This window comes from Lolium rigidum, chromosome 4 (assembly GCF_022539505.1).
Source record: "Lolium rigidum isolate FL_2022 chromosome 4, APGP_CSIRO_Lrig_0.1, whole genome shotgun sequence".
NCBI lineage: Eukaryota > Viridiplantae > Streptophyta > Magnoliopsida > Poales > Poaceae > Lolium > Lolium rigidum.
In genome coordinates, this window is record NC_061511.1 from 69,464,704 (window position 1) to 69,486,252 (window position 21,549).

General features: G+C 42.3%; 1 protein-coding gene across 2 annotated transcripts; it reads left to right on the forward strand.

Annotated features, from left to right (window-relative positions):
• Positions 1 to 15,783: 15,783 nt before the first annotated feature.
• On the forward strand, positions 15,784 to 20,617 carry LOC124708991 (glutamate receptor 3.5-like). Of its 2 annotated transcripts, XM_047240623.1 has the most exons (6): positions 15,784 to 16,111; positions 17,176 to 18,521; positions 18,674 to 18,951; positions 19,138 to 19,169; positions 19,294 to 19,700; positions 19,799 to 20,617. In XM_047240623.1, the coding sequence occupies exons 1-6, from the start codon at positions 15,862 to 15,864 to the stop codon at positions 20,279 to 20,281; spliced, it is 2,796 nt and encodes a 931-aa protein (XP_047096579.1). In that variant the 5' UTR covers positions 15,784 to 15,861; the 3' UTR covers positions 20,282 to 20,617. The 2 variants fall into 2 exon arrangements, with proteins under 2 accessions (XP_047096579.1, XP_047096580.1); XM_047240624.1 differs by lacking the exon at positions 19,799 to 20,617 and having other exon boundaries at positions 19,138 to 19,173; positions 19,297 to 19,381.
• The last annotated feature ends 932 nt before the right edge of the window (positions 20,618 to 21,549 follow it).

Genomic DNA, 21,549 nt, shown 5'->3' on the forward strand with positions numbered 1-21,549 from the left:
TAATATTCAATGTTATGATATTTAAGTTGTGGTGTTATTCTTCTAGTGGTGTCATGTGAACGTCGACTACATGATACTTCACCATTTATGGGCCTAGGGGAGTGCATCTTGTATTCGGTTGCTAATTGCGGGGTTGCCGGAGTGACAGAAACCTAAACCCCCGTTGGTATATCGATGCAGGAGGGATAGCAGGATCTTAGAGTTTAAGGTTGTGGTTAGATTTATCTTAATTACTTTCTTGTATTTGCGGATGCTTGTAAGGGGTATAATCACAAGTATGTATTAGTCCTAGGAAGGGCGGTGCATTAGCATAGGTTCACCCACACAACACTTATCAAAACAATGAAGATTAATCAGCTGTAGGAAGCGAAAGCACTAGACTAAATTCCCGTGTGTCCTCAAGAACGTTTGGTCATTATAAGTAAACAAACCGGCTTGTCCTTTGTGCTAAAAAGGATTGGGCCACTCGCTGCAATTATTTCTCTCGCATTTTACTTACTCGTACTTTATTTATCTGCTACATCAAAACCCTCTGAATACTTGTCTGTGAGCATTTACAGTGAATCCTTCATCGAAACTGCTTGTCAACACCTTCTGCTCCTCGTTGGGTTCGACACTCTTATTTATCGAAAGTACTACGATACACCCCCTATACTTGTGGGTCATCAAGCCCTCAGCCTCGGGGGAGAACTACTCCCTCCTCATCATAGGAGACAGCAGCGGCGATGAAGATGGCGGTGATGTCGATGGAGATGCCTTCCGGGGGCAATTCCCCGTCCAGGCGGCATGCTGGAACAGAGACTTCTGTCCCCCCGAAACGGAGTTTCGCGATGGCGGCGGCGTCCCTGGAGTCTTTCTGGAGTTTCGTCAATCGGTGTCGAAGTTTTAGGTCACGAGGGATCTTATAGGCGAAGAGGCGGAGTCGGAAGAGTCCCGAGGGTCCCACCCCATAGGGTGGGGCGGCAACCCCTCTGGCCGCGCCGGCCTATGGTGTGGAGGCCCTGGGCCTCCCCCTGGCTTGCTGATACGTCCAATTTGCATCACTATTTTATATCATAATTTGCTGTTATTCATTGATATATTTCATATTGGGACACAATACTTATGTTATTTCATCTATTTTGCATGTTTCATCATTATTGGAGGATCAAGCACGGAGCCGGGATTCCGCCGGAAAAAAGCACCGTCAGAATACAATATTTCGGAAGATCAACTGTGGGAGGAAATTATACCAAAAATCCTTTTTTTCAAGATGACGAAGGAAGCCAGAAGGAGGGGCCAGGAGGACCCAGGGTGGGCCCACACCCTAGGGCGGCGCGACCCATGCCCTGGCCGCGCCGCCATGTGGTTTGGGGGGCCCACGACCCCTTTCGCCTCCTTTTCTTCGCGAAACCCTTAGTCCCAAAAACCTAAGCCACAGAGGGTACCTCGCGAGGAGTTACAGCCGCCTCTGCGAGGCGGAGAAGACCAGAGAGAAAAGAGCTCTCCGGCGGGCAGGAATCCGCCGGGGAAATTCCCTCCGGGAGGGGGAAATCGACGCCATTGTCACCGTCATCGAGCTGGACATCATCACCATCACCATCATCATCATCTCCACCATCATCACCGCCGTCTCCTCCGCAGCACCTCGTCACCGCTGTAGCAATTTGGGTTTGATCTTGATTGTTTGATAGGGGAAACTCTCCCGGTATCGATCTCTAATTGTTGTTGATGCTATTGAGTGAAACCATTGAACCAAGTTTATGTTCAGATTGTTGTTCATCATCATATCACCTCTGATCATGTTCCATATGATGTCTCATGAGTAGTTCGTTTAGTTCTTGAGGACATGGGTGAAGTCTAAATGTTAGTAGTGAACTATGGTTGAGTAATATTCAATGGTATGATATTTAAGTTGTGGTGTTATTCTTCTAGTGGTGTCATGTAAACGTCGACTACATGACACTTCACCATTTATGGGCCTAGGGGAATGCATCTTGTATTCGTTTGCCAATTGCGGGGTTGCCGGAGTGACGAAAACCTAAACCCCGTTGGTATATCGATGCGAGGAGGGATCGCGAGGATCTCGAGTTTAAGGCTGTGGTTAGATTTATTCTTAATTACTTTCTTGTAGTTGCGGATGCTTGCAAGGGGTATAATCACAAGTATGTATTAGTCCTAGGAAGGGCGGTGCATTAGCATAGGTTCACCCACACAACACTTATCATAACAATGAAGATTATTTAGCCGTATGTAGCGAAAGCACTAGACTAAAATCCCGTGTGTCCTTGAGAACGTTTGGTCATTATAAGTAAACAAACCGGCTTGTCCTTTGTGCTAAAAAGGATTGGGCCACTCGCTGCAATTGTTACTCTCGCACTTTACTTACTCGTACTTTATTCATCTGTTACATCAAAACCCCCGAATACTTGTCCGTGAGCATTTACGGTGAATCCTTCATCGAAACTGCTTTTCAACACCTTCTCGCTCCTCGTTGGGATCGACATTCTTACTTATCGAAGATACTACGATACACCCCCTATACTTGTGGGTCATCAAGACTATTTTCACGGCGCCGTTGCCGGGGAGTGAAGTGCTATTGGTAAGTGGAATTGGTAAGGAAAACCTTTACTGTTGTGCTGATTTTATTTCTGCCTGCTGCCATAAGTCATCATGGAGAGATCTTCTCTTCAATTTTTATTTGGGAAATCTACTACTACTGCAATGGTAGTGGATGAGGCGCCAGGTGAGGAAGTGATACCATATAAAATACCTATGAAAATTATTGAACGTGTTATGGATAACCGCTATGAAGGGGATGGAACTGTCCATCCCGGTGATCATTTACTGTTTTTGCATGAATTATGCGGGTTATTCAAATGTGCAGGTATTTCTATGGATGAAGCAAGGAAGAAACTATTCTCTTTATCGCTATCTGGTAAAGCGGCGCATTGGTATAAATTACTGGATAATGGGGATTCTCTTGAATGGAATGATATTGTGCCCCGGTTTTATTCTAAGTTCTATCCTCCAAGTGAAATTCATAAGGATCGGAATCGCATATATAATTTTTGGCCTCATGATGGAGAGAGTATTGCCCAAGCTTGGGGAGATTGAAGTCTTTAATGCTCAAATGCCCCATTCATGAGCTTCCTGGTAATGTTATTATTGATAATTTCTATGCAAGACTTTCTTTTCAAGACAAGACCTTGCTGGATACTTCTTGTTCGGATCATTTACACGCAACAAAGAAGAGTTTAAAAGGGACCTTCTTGATCGAATCCAAGAAAATACTGAAGGTTGGGAGAACGACAAGGATAGAGAATCAGGTATAATTTATGATTATAAATGCATTGAAGCTTTTATGGATACTGATAAATTTCGTAATATGAATGCTACATATGGTCTTGATTCTCAAGTTGCTGTAAATCTTTATAAAGCTTTTGCCTCTCATTATGAATTGCCTAAGAAGAATTTTGATAAATATCATGAACCGTATAAAGATAAAATTGATTCATCTATTAATAAATGTGTTGTAGTTGAAACTGCTGATCATGTTATTCCTGAAGCTTATATTGAAAAAACTCATTTCCCTGCTAAAATGAAGGAGTACTCTGTTATAAATAGTGCGGTTCATAAAAGTGAAAAGAAACCTGTAGAACCTGAAGAACAAATAAAAGTTGAACCTCGTTGTTGCAATAATTAAAGATCTTGTGACTGAAAATGTGGAGGATGGTCATATTATTTTCTCGTGAAGATGCTTCTAATATTGTTTCACATCCTAATAAACCCAAACAAGCTAGTGTTCCTATGCTATCTGTTAGAATTGGTGATCATTGCTATTATGGATTATGTGATATTGGTGCAAGCGTTAGTGCTATTCCTTATGAGTTTTACACGGAGATTATGCACGAAATTGATTCTTGCGAACTTGAAGATATTGATGTGGTTATTCAGCTGGCTAATAGAGAAACTATTTCTCCAATTGGTATTGTTCGAGATGTGGAAGTTTTATGCGGTAAGATTAAATATCCTGCTGACTTTTTGGTACTTGGTTCTGCTGCTAGTGATTATTGTCCTATTATTTTCGGTAGACCTTTTCTAAATACTTGTGGAGCTATTATAGATTGCAAGAAAGAGAAAATTTTGACTAAATTTGCTGGTGAATCTTATGAGTTTAACTTCTCTAAATTTACTAAAACTCCTTATAAAGCTGACTTGCCTAGTAATGATTTTAAAATGGAGCAATGTGCATCTATTGTTCTTGTTCCTAATAATCCTTTGCAGGAACATTTGGAGGATAGCGAGAGTGAAGTTTTTAGGAAAGAAAGAGATGAGCTTGAGGAAATTTTTCTTCGCCAACCTATTCTCAAGCATGATTTACCGGTGGAAGATCCGGGTACAACACCGCCACCAAAGGAAGATCCTGTTTTTGATTTAAAGCCTTTGCCTCGATAACCTTAAATATGCTCATATTGATGATAAGAAAATATATCCTGTTATTATTAGTTCTAAGCTTTCCAGAGATTGAGGAAGAAAGGTTATTGGAAATATTGAAGAAGCACCGAGGAGCTATTGGCTATACTCTTGATGATTTGAAAGGGATTTCTCCTTCTATTTGCCAACATGCTATTAATATGGAAGATGATGCGAAGCCTGTTGTTGAACATCAGCGTCGTCTAATTCCGAAGATGAAGGAAGTGGTAAGAAATGAGGTATTACGACTTCTTGAAGCTGGTATTATATATCCTATTGCTGATAGTAGATGGGTTAGTCCTGTACATTGCGTTCCCAAGAAAGGAGGAATGACTGTTGTGCCTAATGATAATGATGAGCTCATCCCTCAAAGAGTAGTTGTAGGGTATAGAATGTGCATTGATTTTCGAAAAGTTAATAAAGTTACTAAGAAAGATCATTACCCTTTACCATTTATTGATCAAATGCTAGAAAGATTGTCTAAAAATACTCATTTTTGTTTTCTTGATGGTTATTCCGGGTTTTCCCAAATTGCTGTTAAAGCTAAAGATCAAGAGAAAACCACTTTTACTTGTCCATATGGAACTTATGCTTATAGACGCATGCCTTTTGGTTTATGTAATGCTCCTGCTACTTTTCAAAGATGCATGTCTGCTATTTTTCATGGTTTTTGTGAAAGTATTGTAGAGGTATTCATGGATGATTTTTCCGTTTATGGGAAATCTTTTGATAGCTGCTTGCGAAACCTTGATAAAGTTTTGCAGAGATGTGAAGAAACTAACCTTGTTCTTAATTGGGAGAAATGCCACTTTATGGTTAATGAAGGAATTGTATTGGGACATAAAATTTCTGAGAGAGGTATTGAAGTTGATAGAGCTAAAGTTGAAGCAATTGAGAAGATGCCCTATCCGAGGGATGTTAAAGGTATTCGTAGTGTTCTTGGTCATGCTTGGGTTTTATAGGAGATTTATTAAAGATTTCTCCAAGATTTCAAAGCCTCTTACTAATCTTCTTCAAAAAGATGTACCATTTGTTTTTGATGATGATTGTAAGGAAGCTTTTGAAACTCTTAAGAAAGCCTTAACAACTGCTCCTATAGTTGAACCTCCTGATTGGAACTTACCATTTAAAATTATGTGTGATGCTAGTGATTTTGCTGTAGGCGCTGTTCTTGGACAGCGAGTAGATAAAAAACTGAATGTTATTCATTACGCTAGTAAAACTCTTGATGCTGCTCAAAGAAATTATGCTACAACTGAAAAAGAATTATTAGCTGTAGTCTTTGCTTGCGATAAATTTAGACCTTATATTGTTGATTCAAAAGTTACTATTCATACTGATCATGCTGCAATTAGATACCTAATGACAAAGAAAGATGCTAAGCCAAGGCTTATTAGATGGGTACTTCTTTTGCAAGAATTTGATTTACATATTGTAGATAGGAAAGGTGCTGATAATCCTGTTGCTGATAATTTGTCTAGATTAGAAAATATTGCTTATGATCCTGTTCCTGTTAATGATAGTTTTCCAAATGAACAATTGGCTGTAATAAAGGTGAGCTCGCGAGACAGTCCTTGGTATGCTGATTATGCCAACTTTATTGTTTCCAAGTACTTGCCTCCAACCTTTTCAGCTCAAGCAAAGGAGGAAATTCTTTTATGATTTGAGGCATTATTTCTGGGATGACCCACACTTATATAAAGAAGGAGTGGATGGTATTATGCGAAGATGTGTTCCCGAATATGAACAACAGGAGATATTGAGTAAATGTCATGGTAGTGCTTATGGAGGACATCACGCCGGAGAAAGAACCGCGCAAAAGGTTCTACAATCAGGTTTTTATTGGCCAACTCTCTTCAAAGATGCGAGAAAGTTTATTTTATCTTGTGATGAATGCCAAAGGGTTGGTAATATCTCCAGACGTAATGAAATGCCAATGAATTATACTCTTGTTATTGAACCGTTTGATTGTTGGGGATTTGACTTCATGGGACCTTTTCCGTCTTTAGAAGGTAACACTCACATACTTGTTGCTGTTGATTATGTTACTAAATGGGTGGAAGCTATACCTACAAAAAGTGCTGATGGTGAGACCTCTTTAAGAATGCTTTTAGATATTATTTTTCCTAGATTTGGAGTGCCTAGATATATTATGACTGATGGAGGTTCTCATTTTATTCATGGAGGTTTTAGAAAAACTCTTGCTAAGTATGGTATTAATCATAGAATTGCTTCCGCTTATCATCCTCAAACTAGTGGTCAAGTAGAATAATCAAATAGAGAGATTAAATCTATTTTGGGAAAGACCGTTAATAAAACTAGAAAAAATTGGGCTAGTAAATTGAAGGATGCACTATGGGCTTATAGAACTGCTTATAAAAATCCCATGGGAATGTCACCTTATAAAATGGTTTATGGGAAAGCTTGTCATTTACCTTTAGAACTAGAGCACAAAGCTTATTGGGCTGTTAGAGAATTAAATAAAGATCCTAAACTTGCCGGTGATAAGAGGTTGTTGCAATTAAGTTCTCTAGATGAATGGAGAAGTGAAGCTTATGAAAATGGTAAACTCTTTAAAGAGAAAGTTAAAAAATGGCATGATAGAAGGATTATCAAAAGAGAATTTAATATTGGGGATAAAGTCCTATTGTATCGGTCTCGTCTCAGATTCTTTGCAGGGAAATTACTCCGAAATGGGAAGGACCGTATGTTGTCGAGGAGGTGTATCGTTCAGGAGCAATCAAAATTAGCTCTCTCCAAGGCAATGCCACGCAAGTAGTGAATGGACAAAGACTCAAGCATTATATCTCAGGTGATTCCTATAATGTTGATGTTGATATTATTCAAGTGGAAACACCGGAAGCTTTCATCAAAGGGCAAATTGACAGTCCGCCAGAACTCGACTTAGAATAGGTAACAAGCATCGGTAATGAAAAGTACGCAATTTACTTTCCGAACAATATTTTCGCTGTTTTTGGAAAATATGAAAAATTACGAGTTCGAAACGGAGTGGAAAGGACGCACGAGGGCGTGGCACCATAGGCCGGCGCGGCCAACCCTGGGCCCGCGCCGACCTATGGTTTGGCCGCCCCGTCGCTCCTTTCCGACTCTAGTTCGATCTGGTACTTTCCTTATGTTGCAAAAAATTTTGCTATATAATCCCCCGGACCCCTGGATGTCCGTATATCGCTTTCTCGACGTGTTTTGTTTCGAGCTGTTTCTGCCAGGATTTATTTCGGATCTAGAGCCATCATGTCTTTGTCGGAAACTCCGAAGGACAGCTCCAGCAAGGATGTTGGCAACTTGTACATGGAGGAGCTGAGGATGCACCCCAAGGAGTTGCTGCTCGTTGAAGGAGAACTGCAGATCAAGGATGTCCAGGGTCCTAAAGGAGAAGGAAGCTTGGAAGACAGGATGGAGAAGCTAGAACAGGAGGTTTTCAAATACAAGAAGATGGCTGAGCGTGAGGTGGATATCTTCCACAGGATTGTGTCCGAACTCATTGCTGAACATGAGAAGGAAACGGCGAAGCTTTGGAGCGACATCCTCTCACTTCACGACACCACCAACAAGCTCCAAGCACAACTCTATGACGTGCAGAATCAGAACTGTGAGTATGAAAACAGGTTTAAATACATAAGCCGTGCTGCTAGTTTCAGGATTCCCGAGACCAAGATGTCGTTTCTTGATGGAGAGCCTCTTCCTTGGAAGTTTGATTACGGGAGTTCATCACCACCCTCGCCGAAGGAGTAATTCATCATCGGTATTGGCATCCCCTTGGTTTGTTCCAAGCTTGGGGGAGTGCCGCGGTATCACATCATCACTACCTTTTACTTTTATTATCAAGTAGTGTCATATCATGAGTAGGGAAGTTATCATATAAGATGGGTTGCAGTTGGAAGTATCTCTCTTTAGTTGGTTATCTATGTATCCCTTGGTGTGAGTTATCGTTATGGAATATTAATGAGAAGTCTTATCATTTACATATTGCACATCTTATTCTAGTTTGCAATCTCTATTATATGATTTACCTTGTTGTTAGTATTGGTATCACTTTGGGAGCATTGAATAAATCTATTTGGTTTTGGCAAACTTAGCATTGGTCAATAGCAACAACACTTTGAGGTTTAAATAGAAAAGAGAAATACATGTAGTTGTTTCATTGTCTTTCTTTCTTGTTAGCTCATAGCTTATTATTCTGAAGTTAAGATTGTTTGTGCTTACAAGGAAGATGCATGATTGTTTCTATCACATGTATATTTGTTTGCTTCCCTCGACTCTTATGCTTGCTAACTAACCTTGCTAGCCAAAGACCTGCACTGAGAGGGAATACTTCTCGTGCATCCAAACCTTAACCCAAACTTATGCCATTTGTGTCCACCATACCTACCTACTACATGGTATTTTCTGCCATTCCAAGTAAATACTTCATGTGCTACCTTTAAATAATTCAAAACTTAGTATCTTTTATTTGTGTCAATGTTTCATAGCTCATGAGGAAGTATGTGGTGTTTTATCTTTCAATCTTGTTGGGCAACTTTCACCCATGGACTAGTGGCTTCATCCGCTTATCCAATAATTTTGCAAAAAGAGCTGGCAATGGGATTCCCAGTCCCAAATTAATTAAACTAAATAGACACTCCTCCATGGTATGTGATTGATGGACGGCACCCGAAGGATTCGGTTAGCCATGGCTTGTGTAAGCAAAGGTTGGGGGGAGTGTCATCATCATAATAAAGCTAAAATAAAAAGGCACTCCTTCATGGTATGAGATTGTTGGCAGGCACCCGAGGATTCGGTTAGCCATGGTTTGTGAAAGAAAGGTTGGAAGGAGTGCCACACAAAATGAAAATAATATGGGAGCCGCTCTTTGAAGGTTGTCTGGCAAGGGGGTTAGAGTACCCGCTACCAGTCGTTGACAACAACAAACACCTCTCAAAATGTTACTTTTATTCTCTTTATATGATTGCAAAACTGAAAAAGCTCTAGCACATGATTTAATCACTGCTTCCCTCTGCGAAGGGCATGTCTTTTACTTTATGTTGAGTCAGTAAACCTATTTCCCTCCATCTCAAGCAAGCATTTGAGTAGTTGTGATCAAACCATTATATTGTGATTCGCTATATCATGTCTTTTATTCTTCCTTGTTTAGTACAAGTTTTATCTGGAATGAATATAGCTTTGCAAGTTATCAATGATCATGAAAAGACCATTATGATTGAGTATGCAAGTTGTGCCTTATAAACTTTAACATGAGAGCGCTGCTCAATGAGGTAAATATAATCTGTTAATTGTTCTCTGACCAAGAACGAAGTTTGCCATCACCAATTATGATTTCTTATGTACCTTTACTTGTGACTACCTTATACTTGTTTCAAGATGAGTTATAAGAGGTTGTTTACTATAATGTCCTGTGTGAATGAATATGATGCTTCTTGTCCGTATTTTATTTATCGACTCTTCACTCCATAAACATGTGGTCCTGTCTATCGAGCTCAGTTTCGCTTGGGGACAAGCGAAGTCTAAGCTTGGGGGAGTTGATACGTCCAATTTGCATCACTATTTTATATCATAATTTGCTGTTATTCATTGATATATTTCATATTGGGACACAATACTTATGTTATTTCATCTATTTTGCATGTTTCATCATTATTGGAGGATCAAGCACCGGAGCCAGGATTCTGCTGGAAAAAGCACCGTCAGAATACAATATTTCGGAAGATCAACTGTGGGAGGAAATTATACCAAAAATCCTATTTTTCAAGATGACGAAGGAAGCCAGAAGGAGGGGCCAGGAGGACCCAGGGTGGGCCCACACCCTAGGGCGGCGCGGCCCATGCCCTGGCCGCGCCGCCATGTGGTTTGGGGGGCCCACGACCCCTTTCGCCTCCTTTTCTTCGCGAAACCCTTCGTCCCGAAAACCTAAGCCACAGAGGGTACCTCGCGAGGAGTTACAACCGCCTCTGCGGGGCGGAGAAGACCAGAGAGAAAAGAGCTCTCCGGCGGGCAGGAATCCGCCGGGGAAATTCCCTCCGGGAGGGGGAAATCGACGCCATCGTCACCGTCATCGAGCTGGACATCATCACCATCACCATCATCATCATCTCCACCATCATCACCGCCGTCTCCTCCGCAGCACCTCGTCACCGCTGTAGCAATTTGGGTTTGATCTTGATTGTTTGATAGGGGAAACTCTCCCGTATCGATCTCTAATTGTTGTTGATGCTATTGAGTGAAACCATTGAACCAAGTTTATGTTCAGATTGTTATTCATCATCATATCACCTCTGATCATGTTCCATATGATGTCTCATGAGTAGTTCGTTTAGTTCTTGAGGACATGGGTGAAGTCTAAATGTTAGTAGTGAACTATGGTTGAGTAATATTCAATGGTATGATATTTAAGTTGTGGTGTTATTCTTCTAGTGGTGTCATGTGAACGTCGACTACATGACACTTCACCATTTATGGGCCTAGGGGAATGCATCTTGTATTCGTTTGCCAATTGCGGGGTTGCCGGAGTGACGTAAACCTAAACCCCCGTTGGTATATCGATGCGGGAGGGATCGCAGGATCTCAGAGTTTAAGGCTGTGGTTAGATTTATTCTTAATTACTTTCTTGTAGTTGCGGATGCTTGCAAGGGGTATAATCACAAGTATGTATTAGTCCTAGGAAGGGCGGTGCATTAGCATAGGTTCACCCACACAACACTTATCATAACAATGAAGATTATTTAGCCGTATGTAGCGAAAGCACTAGACTAAAATCCCGTGTGTCCTCGAGAACGTTTGGTCATTATAAGTAAACAAACCGGCTTGTCCTTTGTGCTAAAAAGAATTGGGCCACTCGCTGCAATTGTTACTCTCGCACTTTACTTACTCGTACTTTATTCAACTGTTACATCAAAACCCCCTGAATACTTGTCTGTGAGCATTTACAGTGAATCCTTCATCGAAACTGCTTGTCAACACCTTCTGCTCCTCGTTGGGATCGACATTCTTACTTATCGAAGATACTACGATACACCCCCTATACTTGTGGGTCATCACTTGCCCTTCTGGCTCCGTGAGTCCTCCGGCGAAATAGAATTTCTGTGATTTTTCTGGATTTTTCCGAGCACTTTGGTTTTTGGGCCTTTTCTGCAATAAACAGACATAATAAACAGAAACCGGCACTGTGGCATCTTGTTAATAGGTTAGTCCAATAAATGCCATAATATGATATAAAGTGCATATAAAACATGTGAGTATTGTCATAAAACTAGCATGGAACATAAGAAATTATAGATACGTTTGAGACGTATCACGCGCTCAGTACTTTGATCGCCGCTACTCTAATCGCGATGATTCGGCGGGAACGATCTCTTTTGAATGCAAACTATTTGAATTTCTGATTGGGGGCAGCGTTTGGGGGACGCGGCTGGGGAGCGACGTCCCCCAAACGCGGCACGAACAAAACACGTCCCCCAACGCTTGATCCGCCGCTCTTTAGGGGTCGCGATTGGAGATGCTCTTATCTCACAAAAAAATTGCAAGAAAAAAGTATTTTGTGTGGCCTATGTGAAAAAGGCAAACAAAAATGTCTCGTGAAAATTTATTTCAGAACACCAGAAATTGTCTTTTCTTCAGAGGCCACAAAAAATGACATTTTTTGATACTTCGTGCTAGGCCCATGTCGCTTTGGCACGTCGACCAGAGGACGTTCCCGTGCTATCTTTGACGAACATCCGCCGCCTCCCATCGATGGTCGAAGAAGAACAACATATCCACCACCTCCGAACCAATATCTTCGCTCCAGAAGAACCACCTCATCCCGGTCCCTGTGCCGCCATGGATAACGACAAACATTCGCGACACGCCGAGAAACAGACCCCGCCATATCCGAAGAAAGACGAGAAGACCAAACCGCTGATTTGAATGATCGACAATCACACAATATCATCAACTCTGAGACGCTGCCATGAAGGCCGCCGCTGATATGGAAGTGGAGTTTAGGCAGATTTATTCGTCCGGCTGTCGCTCCCACCACCCCAATGACACACCACAAGAGACAAAACCTAACTACAGACCAAAGGAACGGGTCTCCTCCCCCTCCTGTCGCGGAGTGGCGAGCGGGGGGAGAGGGGCCAATGCCCACACCGGTCGTGTTTTGGGATGTGGGTCGCCGCCGCCTCCAGAGAGACGAGCGAAACGGTGTTATGTCTCCCGGGTTTTTGAGATCAGCTCTATGCTAGGTGCCAATTGCTTAAGTCGTGGGAAGAAATACACCTAGCGCCGCAACTTGCTATCTATTGTATTATGTTTATGCTGAGTGGACACGGCTTTAACAAACTGTATAGTGACAGTGATCCAAACAGTTACCAAACAGTATACTAGCAATGAATCCAAAAAAAATTTAGAGTATAGCAATGAATCAATCAAAGGTGCACACATCCAAGATAGAAAGCTACAATCTTCGGCCAATATTTTGGGATGGCTACTCGCACGTGGAATCGAAGCCGTGACAAAAGAAACCAGCTAGAGTAAGATTCTACCAACACGTCGGGATGGCCACCCTACAGCAAAGTAAGTACTTTGAAGTGGCTTTCATTTTCATCTTTGTTCATTTTGAGGTCCACTGTCCAACTTGTAGGGTTTTGACACGAAGAATGTTCCATGACGGGAAGCTATCTCGAAGGTGACCGGAGTTGCATTCAAGGTGCCCACGAGATATACAGTATATTATTCCCTTAGAGAGATGCTAAATCTGTTGCCAACAAATCGTAAAGTAAGAGATTGGATCTTTTGGTAATGTGACTGCAGTATGATGTTTCGCTTTTTCTTAATCATTTTTCGTGGGGCGCTCGGCAGAGATAGGATCCTTAAAGTTGCCCTGATGAGCCTATCTTTTGAGATGTGATGGGACCATTCTGGCACAACTATATAAGAAAGCTTAAATACTCCCTCAACCGCGAAGTAGGAAACTATCAATTAAAAAATAATATCAGAAAAGTGTAAACAATACCCATACAAGACATTAGAAAAAAAGATAAGATCAAATCTCATAATTTATCTCCATGTTCTAAAGGGCCACTTACAATCTAAAAAGGCCACATTGGCAGTCAAACCATTAGTTGCTTTTCCATGGAGGATAACGCTTAGAAAATTGAAATCAGGAACATGCACACGACCTTGGAGGCTTGGACGTCTCCTCTCTCCCACTATAGTAGAGAGACGCGATTTGTGCGCTCTCCCCTTCCAATCCACTACTAGTTGGAAACAGGCTATCACCGTGCGTCGTTGAAATAGTGGATTCCTCATCCTCCGGCAGCTACTCTGGTGGCGGGAGGATGGGGGATCCCCGATTCATGGTGTGTACATAGAGTAGGTTTGTAGGGTGCCCTGCCGGCAGCATCATGGAGGCTGTGGCACGGTCAGAGAGGCTTTTCGTGGCGGAGCTCGTCTCTTCTGGTGGTGGTGTTCCTCGTAGCGCCGCGACAGAACGGCTTCCTTCCTTGCGCTCGCGGATCCACGGATCTGACATGTGCATCAACTCCCTCCCAGATCTCGTGTGGCCGTGGATCCTACTATTGTTCAAGATGATGAAGACGGTGTTTCGATGCTCCGTGTCGTCGCCGACATTTCTTGGGGTAGGATCTACAGATTTGGTGCTCGACGACTTCTCGACTACCAGGGGGCTGCATCTTATATCCAACTATCTAAGGCGAGTTGTGGAGCAGCGGCAGCCGCGCGCCACCGGCAGCTCCTATGCGTCGGCGTCCACGGGACCTAGAAGGACATACTTGTTTTTTTCTTTGTTTCTAGGTCTTTTTGTAAGAACGGAGTATTACTACCATCTTCCTTTTCCCGCAAAAAAAAAACAGGAACATGCACAAGCACCTAGTAGTTGCTACGAGTCCTAATTTGTATGTATTTCCGAAGTACCCGACTCTACTTGACAAAATAACAGCCAAGAACAAGGTCTAGACTGTCAAAACGTTTGGGATTCCATTCCTAGCGCCTGAAAAATTAGCGTAGCATATGATAAGTTCTTACGACTGGTACGGTGTTTTTCTTTGTGGGAATACAAAGTTAAGAAATCTATCGAATTTATAAGACTCCAAGTATTCATTTCTTGAGTGCGACTAGGGGGAAGCTACCATTCGGCAGAAGCTTAGGGTACATTTTGAGAACAGTTTGTCTCACCAGATCGCTCACAGAGAGTAGCCACAGTTTTGTTTTTGCTAGTTCCTTCTTTGTTTCTCTTTGCATCGCCTGACTTTTGCCAGTGTAAATTAAAGTTTCCCCCCTTCTTTAATGAAAAAGGAGAGCTCCTCCTGCTTACGTCAAAAAGGATCCTAGTTTTTTATTTTAGCAGTTTTTGTTTTTAAGTATATTTGTACATGCAGTGCAAGGAACACAAATAAGAACCATTCACTGATGGCACAAAAATGGTTATCCAAATGCAACTAGTGAAGGCTAAGGTAGTGCGAAACACCCTAGACGGGACAAAAAAAACAAGGATGTGCAAAGGCGATTTCATTGCAAATCATATGCGCTCAAGGCAGTGCATGAAAAAATTACGGAGTATAACATACTAATATGTTATCTAGTTTTAAAGAGCTACTCATGAGAAACACACCATGAAAACCCGGTCCAAGTTTAGATGTTGAGTTCAAAAGATGATCACTTTTAATATTTAGATCTACAAAATAATAAGAAAAAGACCCGCTCCTAGATCTCCACAAGATAATGACGAGTGGCGCGTGGTGAGGCAACCATGTGCGGAGAATTTTCTTATGGACGACACATCGCATGTGGAATCACTCAAGAGTGACCTCTCTTTAATGATGTTTTTCTTGCAAATTATATTCCTTTTGTTCCAAAAAAAAGTATTGTCTTGACAAATGATTGTTATAATTTCAATCCTCTAAATCACTACGTCTAGATTGGTGTCCAACAGCATATTCTCAAATCAGAATCAAATCAACGCTGAAAAGTATCAAAAGAATATTTGCAAACCCAAAACCAAACAGTATCCTTGTTGCTAGAGCTAGGGTCTACCGAGAGCCCAATTGATCGGCTGTCGGCATGCATATGCATATGGGTCCAATGTTGCGTTGCGAACCAAAAGGAATATCTCTTTGGAGAGAAAGCTATGCGGACAAGGCCAAGCCCACAAGCCCACATATGGGAGCGCCACAGAAATTATTCCAGCTTTCGTCTCCAATCTCCATCGCCCTCCCCCTTCTCTGTCGCTCGCTCTGGTTTCTCCATGTGTGGACGTGAATCGCGGGGAGCGCGCACGGCGCACCGCGTGCTATATACGCGTTCTGCGCGGAGAACCATGCCACTCGCCGAAGAACCCAGCCCTCTGTGCTCTAGCGCCGCGCGCTTCCGGCGACTCGGCAGTTTGGGGTGCAAATGGGGGCGGCGGAGCTGCTGTCTTTGTGCTTGGTACTCGCTGCGGTGGCATGGACGGAGGGGCAGCGGCCCCGCGCGGTGAAAGTGGGCGCGCTCTTCGACTACGATTCCACCATTGGCCGCGCGGCGCAGCTCGCCATCGAGCTCGCCGTCGACGACGTCAACGCGGACCGCTCCGTGCTCGCGGGGACCAAGATGGACCTCATCATGGCGGACACCAACTGCAGCGGCTTTGTTGGAACCGTGCAAGGTTGGTTGCGTTTTTCTTTGTGATTTAGCTGTCATGCTTGAGGAACTGCAGTTTCTTTGCTAGCTAGTACTAGTAGTTGGGAAAGATCTGACGATAGTTAAATTCAAGTAACTTTGATAGAGGAAATGATTTTCCAGGATGCAAGGATGATAGTATGGGAAGTTGCTAATTATCGTATTTCTGAACTAGTTTAGTTGTTTTTTTTTCGCGCGAATCTTAACTAGTTTAGTTGGTTAATAGGTTTGCCCTCTGTGGGCATAATCATTTCGGAACAACAAGAACAACAGGAAAAACCCTTTAATCACAAGCAAGTTATAAAATCTTGAGATAAAACCAAAAGAGTAACACAAACCAACAGAGCATTCATATTTGGAGTAATATAGTACTATTGATCGTAATTCTAATAGTACAGTCAATGTTGGCACATGGATTATTAATTTTAATTTAATTACTCATGTCGAAAATCAGATCTGTTTGTTCGATAATGGGCTTATGCAGTCCGTGTTAATCTACACTCAGGTTGAATTTAACACAGATTGAGGACTACTCTCAAAACCTTTTTGCAAGCAAAAAATCCTTTTGTTGGAAAATCCAGTTGACACGGTGGTATGCTTTTTCGAAGTAGAGTTGAAGGAAAATGGCCCCAAGCCTTTTCACTCGCACTTCACGTATAATTTCCTAAAGGGCCAAGACCCCTTCATTTAAGCCACGGCCCTTAATAAAAGCCGCTTGGCATCGATCTATAATCCGATGGGCTATTCGGGAGATATGCCTCACATAGGCTTTAGCGATGGTTTTTTATTTTATTTTTTGAAATGGAGCAATCAATTTAAAATTACATTAATTGGCGCTCTGTGGTATATGTGACCGTCGGAAACTGGGGCTACTCACCATATGTTTGAACCATATCTATTATTCACTTTCTTGTTGAACACTAAATTTTGAACAGAAGCCAAGTATTCTGCTTTCTTGTCTTGTGAGATATGCAATTAAGATTCAGTTTATCAACTACAGTTGTTGATTGCTTGAACAGTTCTGATCAATGAATTTTATTTTTGCTGCAGCACTGCAACTAATGGAGAAAAATGTGGTTGCAGTTGTTGGCCCGCAGTCCTCTGTGATAGGCCATGTCATCTCACATTTTGTTAATGAGCTGCATGTTCCGCTCCTATCATTCGCAGCCACTGATCCAACTCTTTCTGCATCAGAGTATTCTTACTTTTTAAGGAGCACTGTCAGCGATTACTTCCAAATGCGTGCGATTGCTAGCATTGCTTCTTACTATCAATGGAAAGAGGTAACTGCTATATTTGTTGATGATGATTATGGGAGAGGTGGGGTGTCTGCCCTTGGTGATGCCCTTGCAACAAAGCGTGCCAGAATTTCATATAAAGCAGTCATTCCTCCAGATGCTAACAAAGATGTGATCAGTGATATACTGTTTAAAGTTAACATGATGGAATCAAGGGTTCTGGTTGTGCATGTCAATCCTGATACAGGGCTGCGAATATTTTCTATAGCTAACGAGCTCCAGATGATGACCGGTGGCTATGTCTGGATTGTAACTGATTGGCTAGCTGCTGTCCTGGACTCCTCAAAGTCTGGATATCCGAAGAACATGAGTTATATGCAAGGATTAATTGCCCTTCGTCAGCACATTCCTGATTCTGCTGCCAAGAAGAAGTTCATATCAAAATGGAATACTGCGGCTCGCAAAAGGAAAATTGCATCTGGTTTGAATTCGTATGGTTTTTATGCTTATGACTCTGTTTGGATTGTTGCCCATGCGATTGATAAATTTCTCAATAGTGGGCAGCAGATCAACTTCTCTGCAGATACTAGATTGCACGATTCGGATACAAGCATTATCACTCTGTCAACTCTCAAGATATTTGATGGTGGTGAACACTTGCTACAGCAACTTCTGCTCACAAACTTTGCAGGCCTAACAGGTCTGCTTCAATTTGATTCAGACCGCAATTTGGTACACCCAGCATATGAGATCCTTAACATTGGTGGTTCTGTTCCTGGTTTGATTGGCTATTGGTCTAATTACTCTGGCCTTTCTGTTGCTGCTCCTGAAACTTTGTATCAGAAGCCACCAAATATGTCGTCAAGTGCCCAACAGTTGAGCACTATGGTGTGGTCAGGTGACTCTACCACTAAACCCAGGGGGTGGGTTTTCCCAAACAATGGCCAGCCTCTGAGAATTGGTGTTCCAAATAAACCAAGTTTCAAGGAATTTGTGGCAAGTGGCAAAGGTCCTGATAACGTGACAGGTTATTGCATTGATATATTCAATGCAGCAGTTAAACTGCTTCCTTACCCTGTTCCTTCCAAATTCATATCAATCGGCGATGGTATACATAATCCTAAATATGATGACATCATTAATATGGTTGCAAACAATGTATGCTCTGATTCTTTGCCCTTCTTCTTTTGTCATTTTCCTTTTAATCCTATGGTTTCAATTGCAACAGCATTATAAATATGGTTTCCACCAATGCATGCCATTGAACATTTTTCTTTTAATCCTCTGATTTCCTTTTCTTTTCATTGTAGACCATTGATGTAGCTGTAGGCGACTTCGCTATTATCAAAAATAGAACAAGGATTGCCGAATTCACACAGCCCTATATTGAGTCAGGGATGGTGATAGTAGCGCCAGTGAAACAGTCAACTTCAAGTGCATGGGCTTTCTTTAAACCATTCACATTAGAGATGTGGTGCGTAACTGGTGCTCTTTTTGTCTTTGTGGGAATAGTTGTTTGGATTCTGGAACATCGGACTAATGAGGAGTTCCGAGGCACTCCACAGCAACAAGTCCTAACAATATTTTGGTATGTTCTGATTGCTATTATAGATGTCTTTTATCGTATGATCATATCTAGCTCAGAATGTAGACCACAAATATTAGTAATGCAAGAAAATGCTTCATTTTTTTCATAATATAATATAATATTTTATCTTAGTGATTTCTCTATTTGTTAACTATATGTAACAGATAATTCATGTTTCTCTTTCAGGTTTGCTTTCTCAACAATGTTCTTTGCACACCGTAAGTCTGCATCACCTAATTTCATGCTTAACTCTTCCATTCCATCTTATTTTCCATTATATTTAAGAAAATCCGTGTTATTTTCGCATCGTGTACAAAACATCTTACTGTAATATCATCTCAGGAGAAAACACCGTAAGTGGTCTTGGGCGTTTCGTTCTGATCATATGGTTATTTGTGGTGCTGATCATCAACTCAAGTTACACTGCTAGTTTGACGTCAATCCTCACAGTCCAGCAGCTTGTAACCGGAGTTACTGGACTGGACAATTTGATTGCAAGCACTGTACCCATTGGACACCCGGCTGGAAAATTTATCCGAAATTATCTGATTGAAGAGCTGAATATTCATGAATCCCGCCTGGTGCCATTGAACACGATCCAGGACTATGCGGATGCCCTTAACCGTGGACCAAAAGCTGGTGGTGTTGCTGCAGTTATTGATGAAATGCCGTGTGTTGAGCTCTTCCTGTCATACCACTGTAACTTCAGAATAGTAGGTCAGGAGTTCACGAAGGAGGGATGGGGATTTGTACGTACATCATGCCATTATAGATTTTCATTTCGATTTCTCGGGACATCAGTCTATTAGAGGAAACAAATTAACCTGTTCATCTCTTGTCTTTACAGGCATTTCAGAGAGATTCTCCGCTTGCTGCAGACATGTCAACGGCCATCCTTCAACTTTCAGAGAGTGGCCAGCTCCAGAGAATTCACGACGAGTGGTTGACGCGGCCAAGTTGCAGCTCTGATGATAGTGGGTTGGGACCAAGCAGGCTAGATCTTGGAAGCTTCTGGGGTCTTTTCCTGCTGTGTGCTATGATCTGCCTCTTCTCTCTTGGGGCGTTCTTTGTAAAAATAAGCTGCCAGTACAGCAGGTACTCCAGTTCTGTGGCTGCTGGCGAATCCAGCGAAGCTTCTCCTACCTCCCCTGCTGTTTCTGAAGTACACCCGACGAAAGCAAAGCCAAGACGTCTTGATAGCTTCAAAGATCTGATGCATTTTGTTGACAAGAAGGAGGAAGATGTTAAAAAGGAAATGAAACAGAGATCAAGCGATAAAGATAATCATGGCGTGGGATCCTCAGATACACACTTTGTCTCTTCAGCATAGAAGTTTCCTTCAGACAGATCTCCAGGTTCTGACACTGCCAACACACAAAAGTAGATAAAACAGAGGTGTATTGGTAGTACACGACACAGCTGCCATTCTCGTTGTGCCTAATAGGCCGAGCAGTGGGAGTATTTGTGTCTGAACCACCTCCTAATCAGAAATGACTAGGATTCTGTCTGAAATCACCCTTGTTGGGCTGTATGTTACGTTTATGCACATGCACGTGAGTAGCGACACAAGAGCCCATGTATGTTTATGTATACTACTAGTATGGTTTATGTACTACTGTATAGTTCTGGAATAAATTTGAATACCACCCACAGTTTTGAATATCAATGAATGCATTATTTCGGTTGGACGGCTCATATTTGAAATCTATGCTGCAGCCGTTGACAGTTCGGATTTAAAGCATAAACTGCGAATGGGATGTTATAAGTGTTGGACTTATAAATATGGACTTGTAACCTGTTTAAGTGTGTCCTGTTATTTTCATAGTTTTGTTGAATGTGGGCCTCTTGAAGTGTGTTGTTCCTAGGGCCGGTCCATAGGATGGGCAAACAGTGTGCCCGCACTGGGCCTCCGCGAGGAAGGGCCCCGGCCCAGGTACTCCAGTTCTATACTGTCATTTGAAAATTCGTGTGCGATCTTGGAGGCGATTTTTCTCTCCGACGAGGGTTTTTGGTCCCATGCTGCCGTTCATTCCAAATCTCCCATCTCCGCTCGGGCTGACCAAGGGGATGTCTTACACAGCTGCCCAGCTTTGGCGGAGCGGTGGATCGGGTTGTCAGCGGCTGATCGGTTTTGTGCTGGTGAGGAAGTCATGGCGGCGGGATCGTCTGGCGTGAAGAAAGGGTTTGATGTGGAGGATCTTCTCCGCAAGTTGCATATGAGTGATGTGGAGAAAGAGGGAGTCTTCCTAGCCAAGGAGGATCGTAGTGATCTACCGGTGGTGAAGTGGATGGCCGTAGGAAAACTCTTGTCGAGGAAGGGTTTCAGTGCGGAATCTCTGAAGCGGACTATGTTCGCGGCCTGGAACATAGCACAAGAAGTTACTTTCAGAGCCATTGAGAAGAATCTCTTCCTGATCCAGGCGCAGTGTCTAGGGACTGGAAGCGCATCATGGAGAAAGGTCCCTGGCTTTTCCGAGACTGTGCGTTGATGGTTGAAGAGTTTGATGGGGCGACAACTGTGCCGTCGGTTATACCCAATAAAGTTCAAGTGTGAATTCAGATACACAAGATCCCTCCTCTGTACCGAACTGAAACTAT

Excerpts from the sequence above, each read along its gene's own strand:
- LOC124708991 (XM_047240623.1), top strand. The coding sequence starts at position 15,862 with ATGGGGGCGGCGGAGCTGCTGTCTTTGTGCTTGGTACTCGCTGCGGTG. Across the intron at positions 16,112-17,175 it reads CTTTGTTGGAACCGTGCAAG|CACTGCAACTAATGGAGAAA; the intron begins GTTGGTTGCGTT and ends TTTTTGCTGCAG. Across the intron at positions 19,701-19,798 it reads CGAAGGAGGGATGGGGATTT|GCATTTCAGAGAGATTCTCC; the intron begins GTACGTACATCA and ends TTGTCTTTACAG.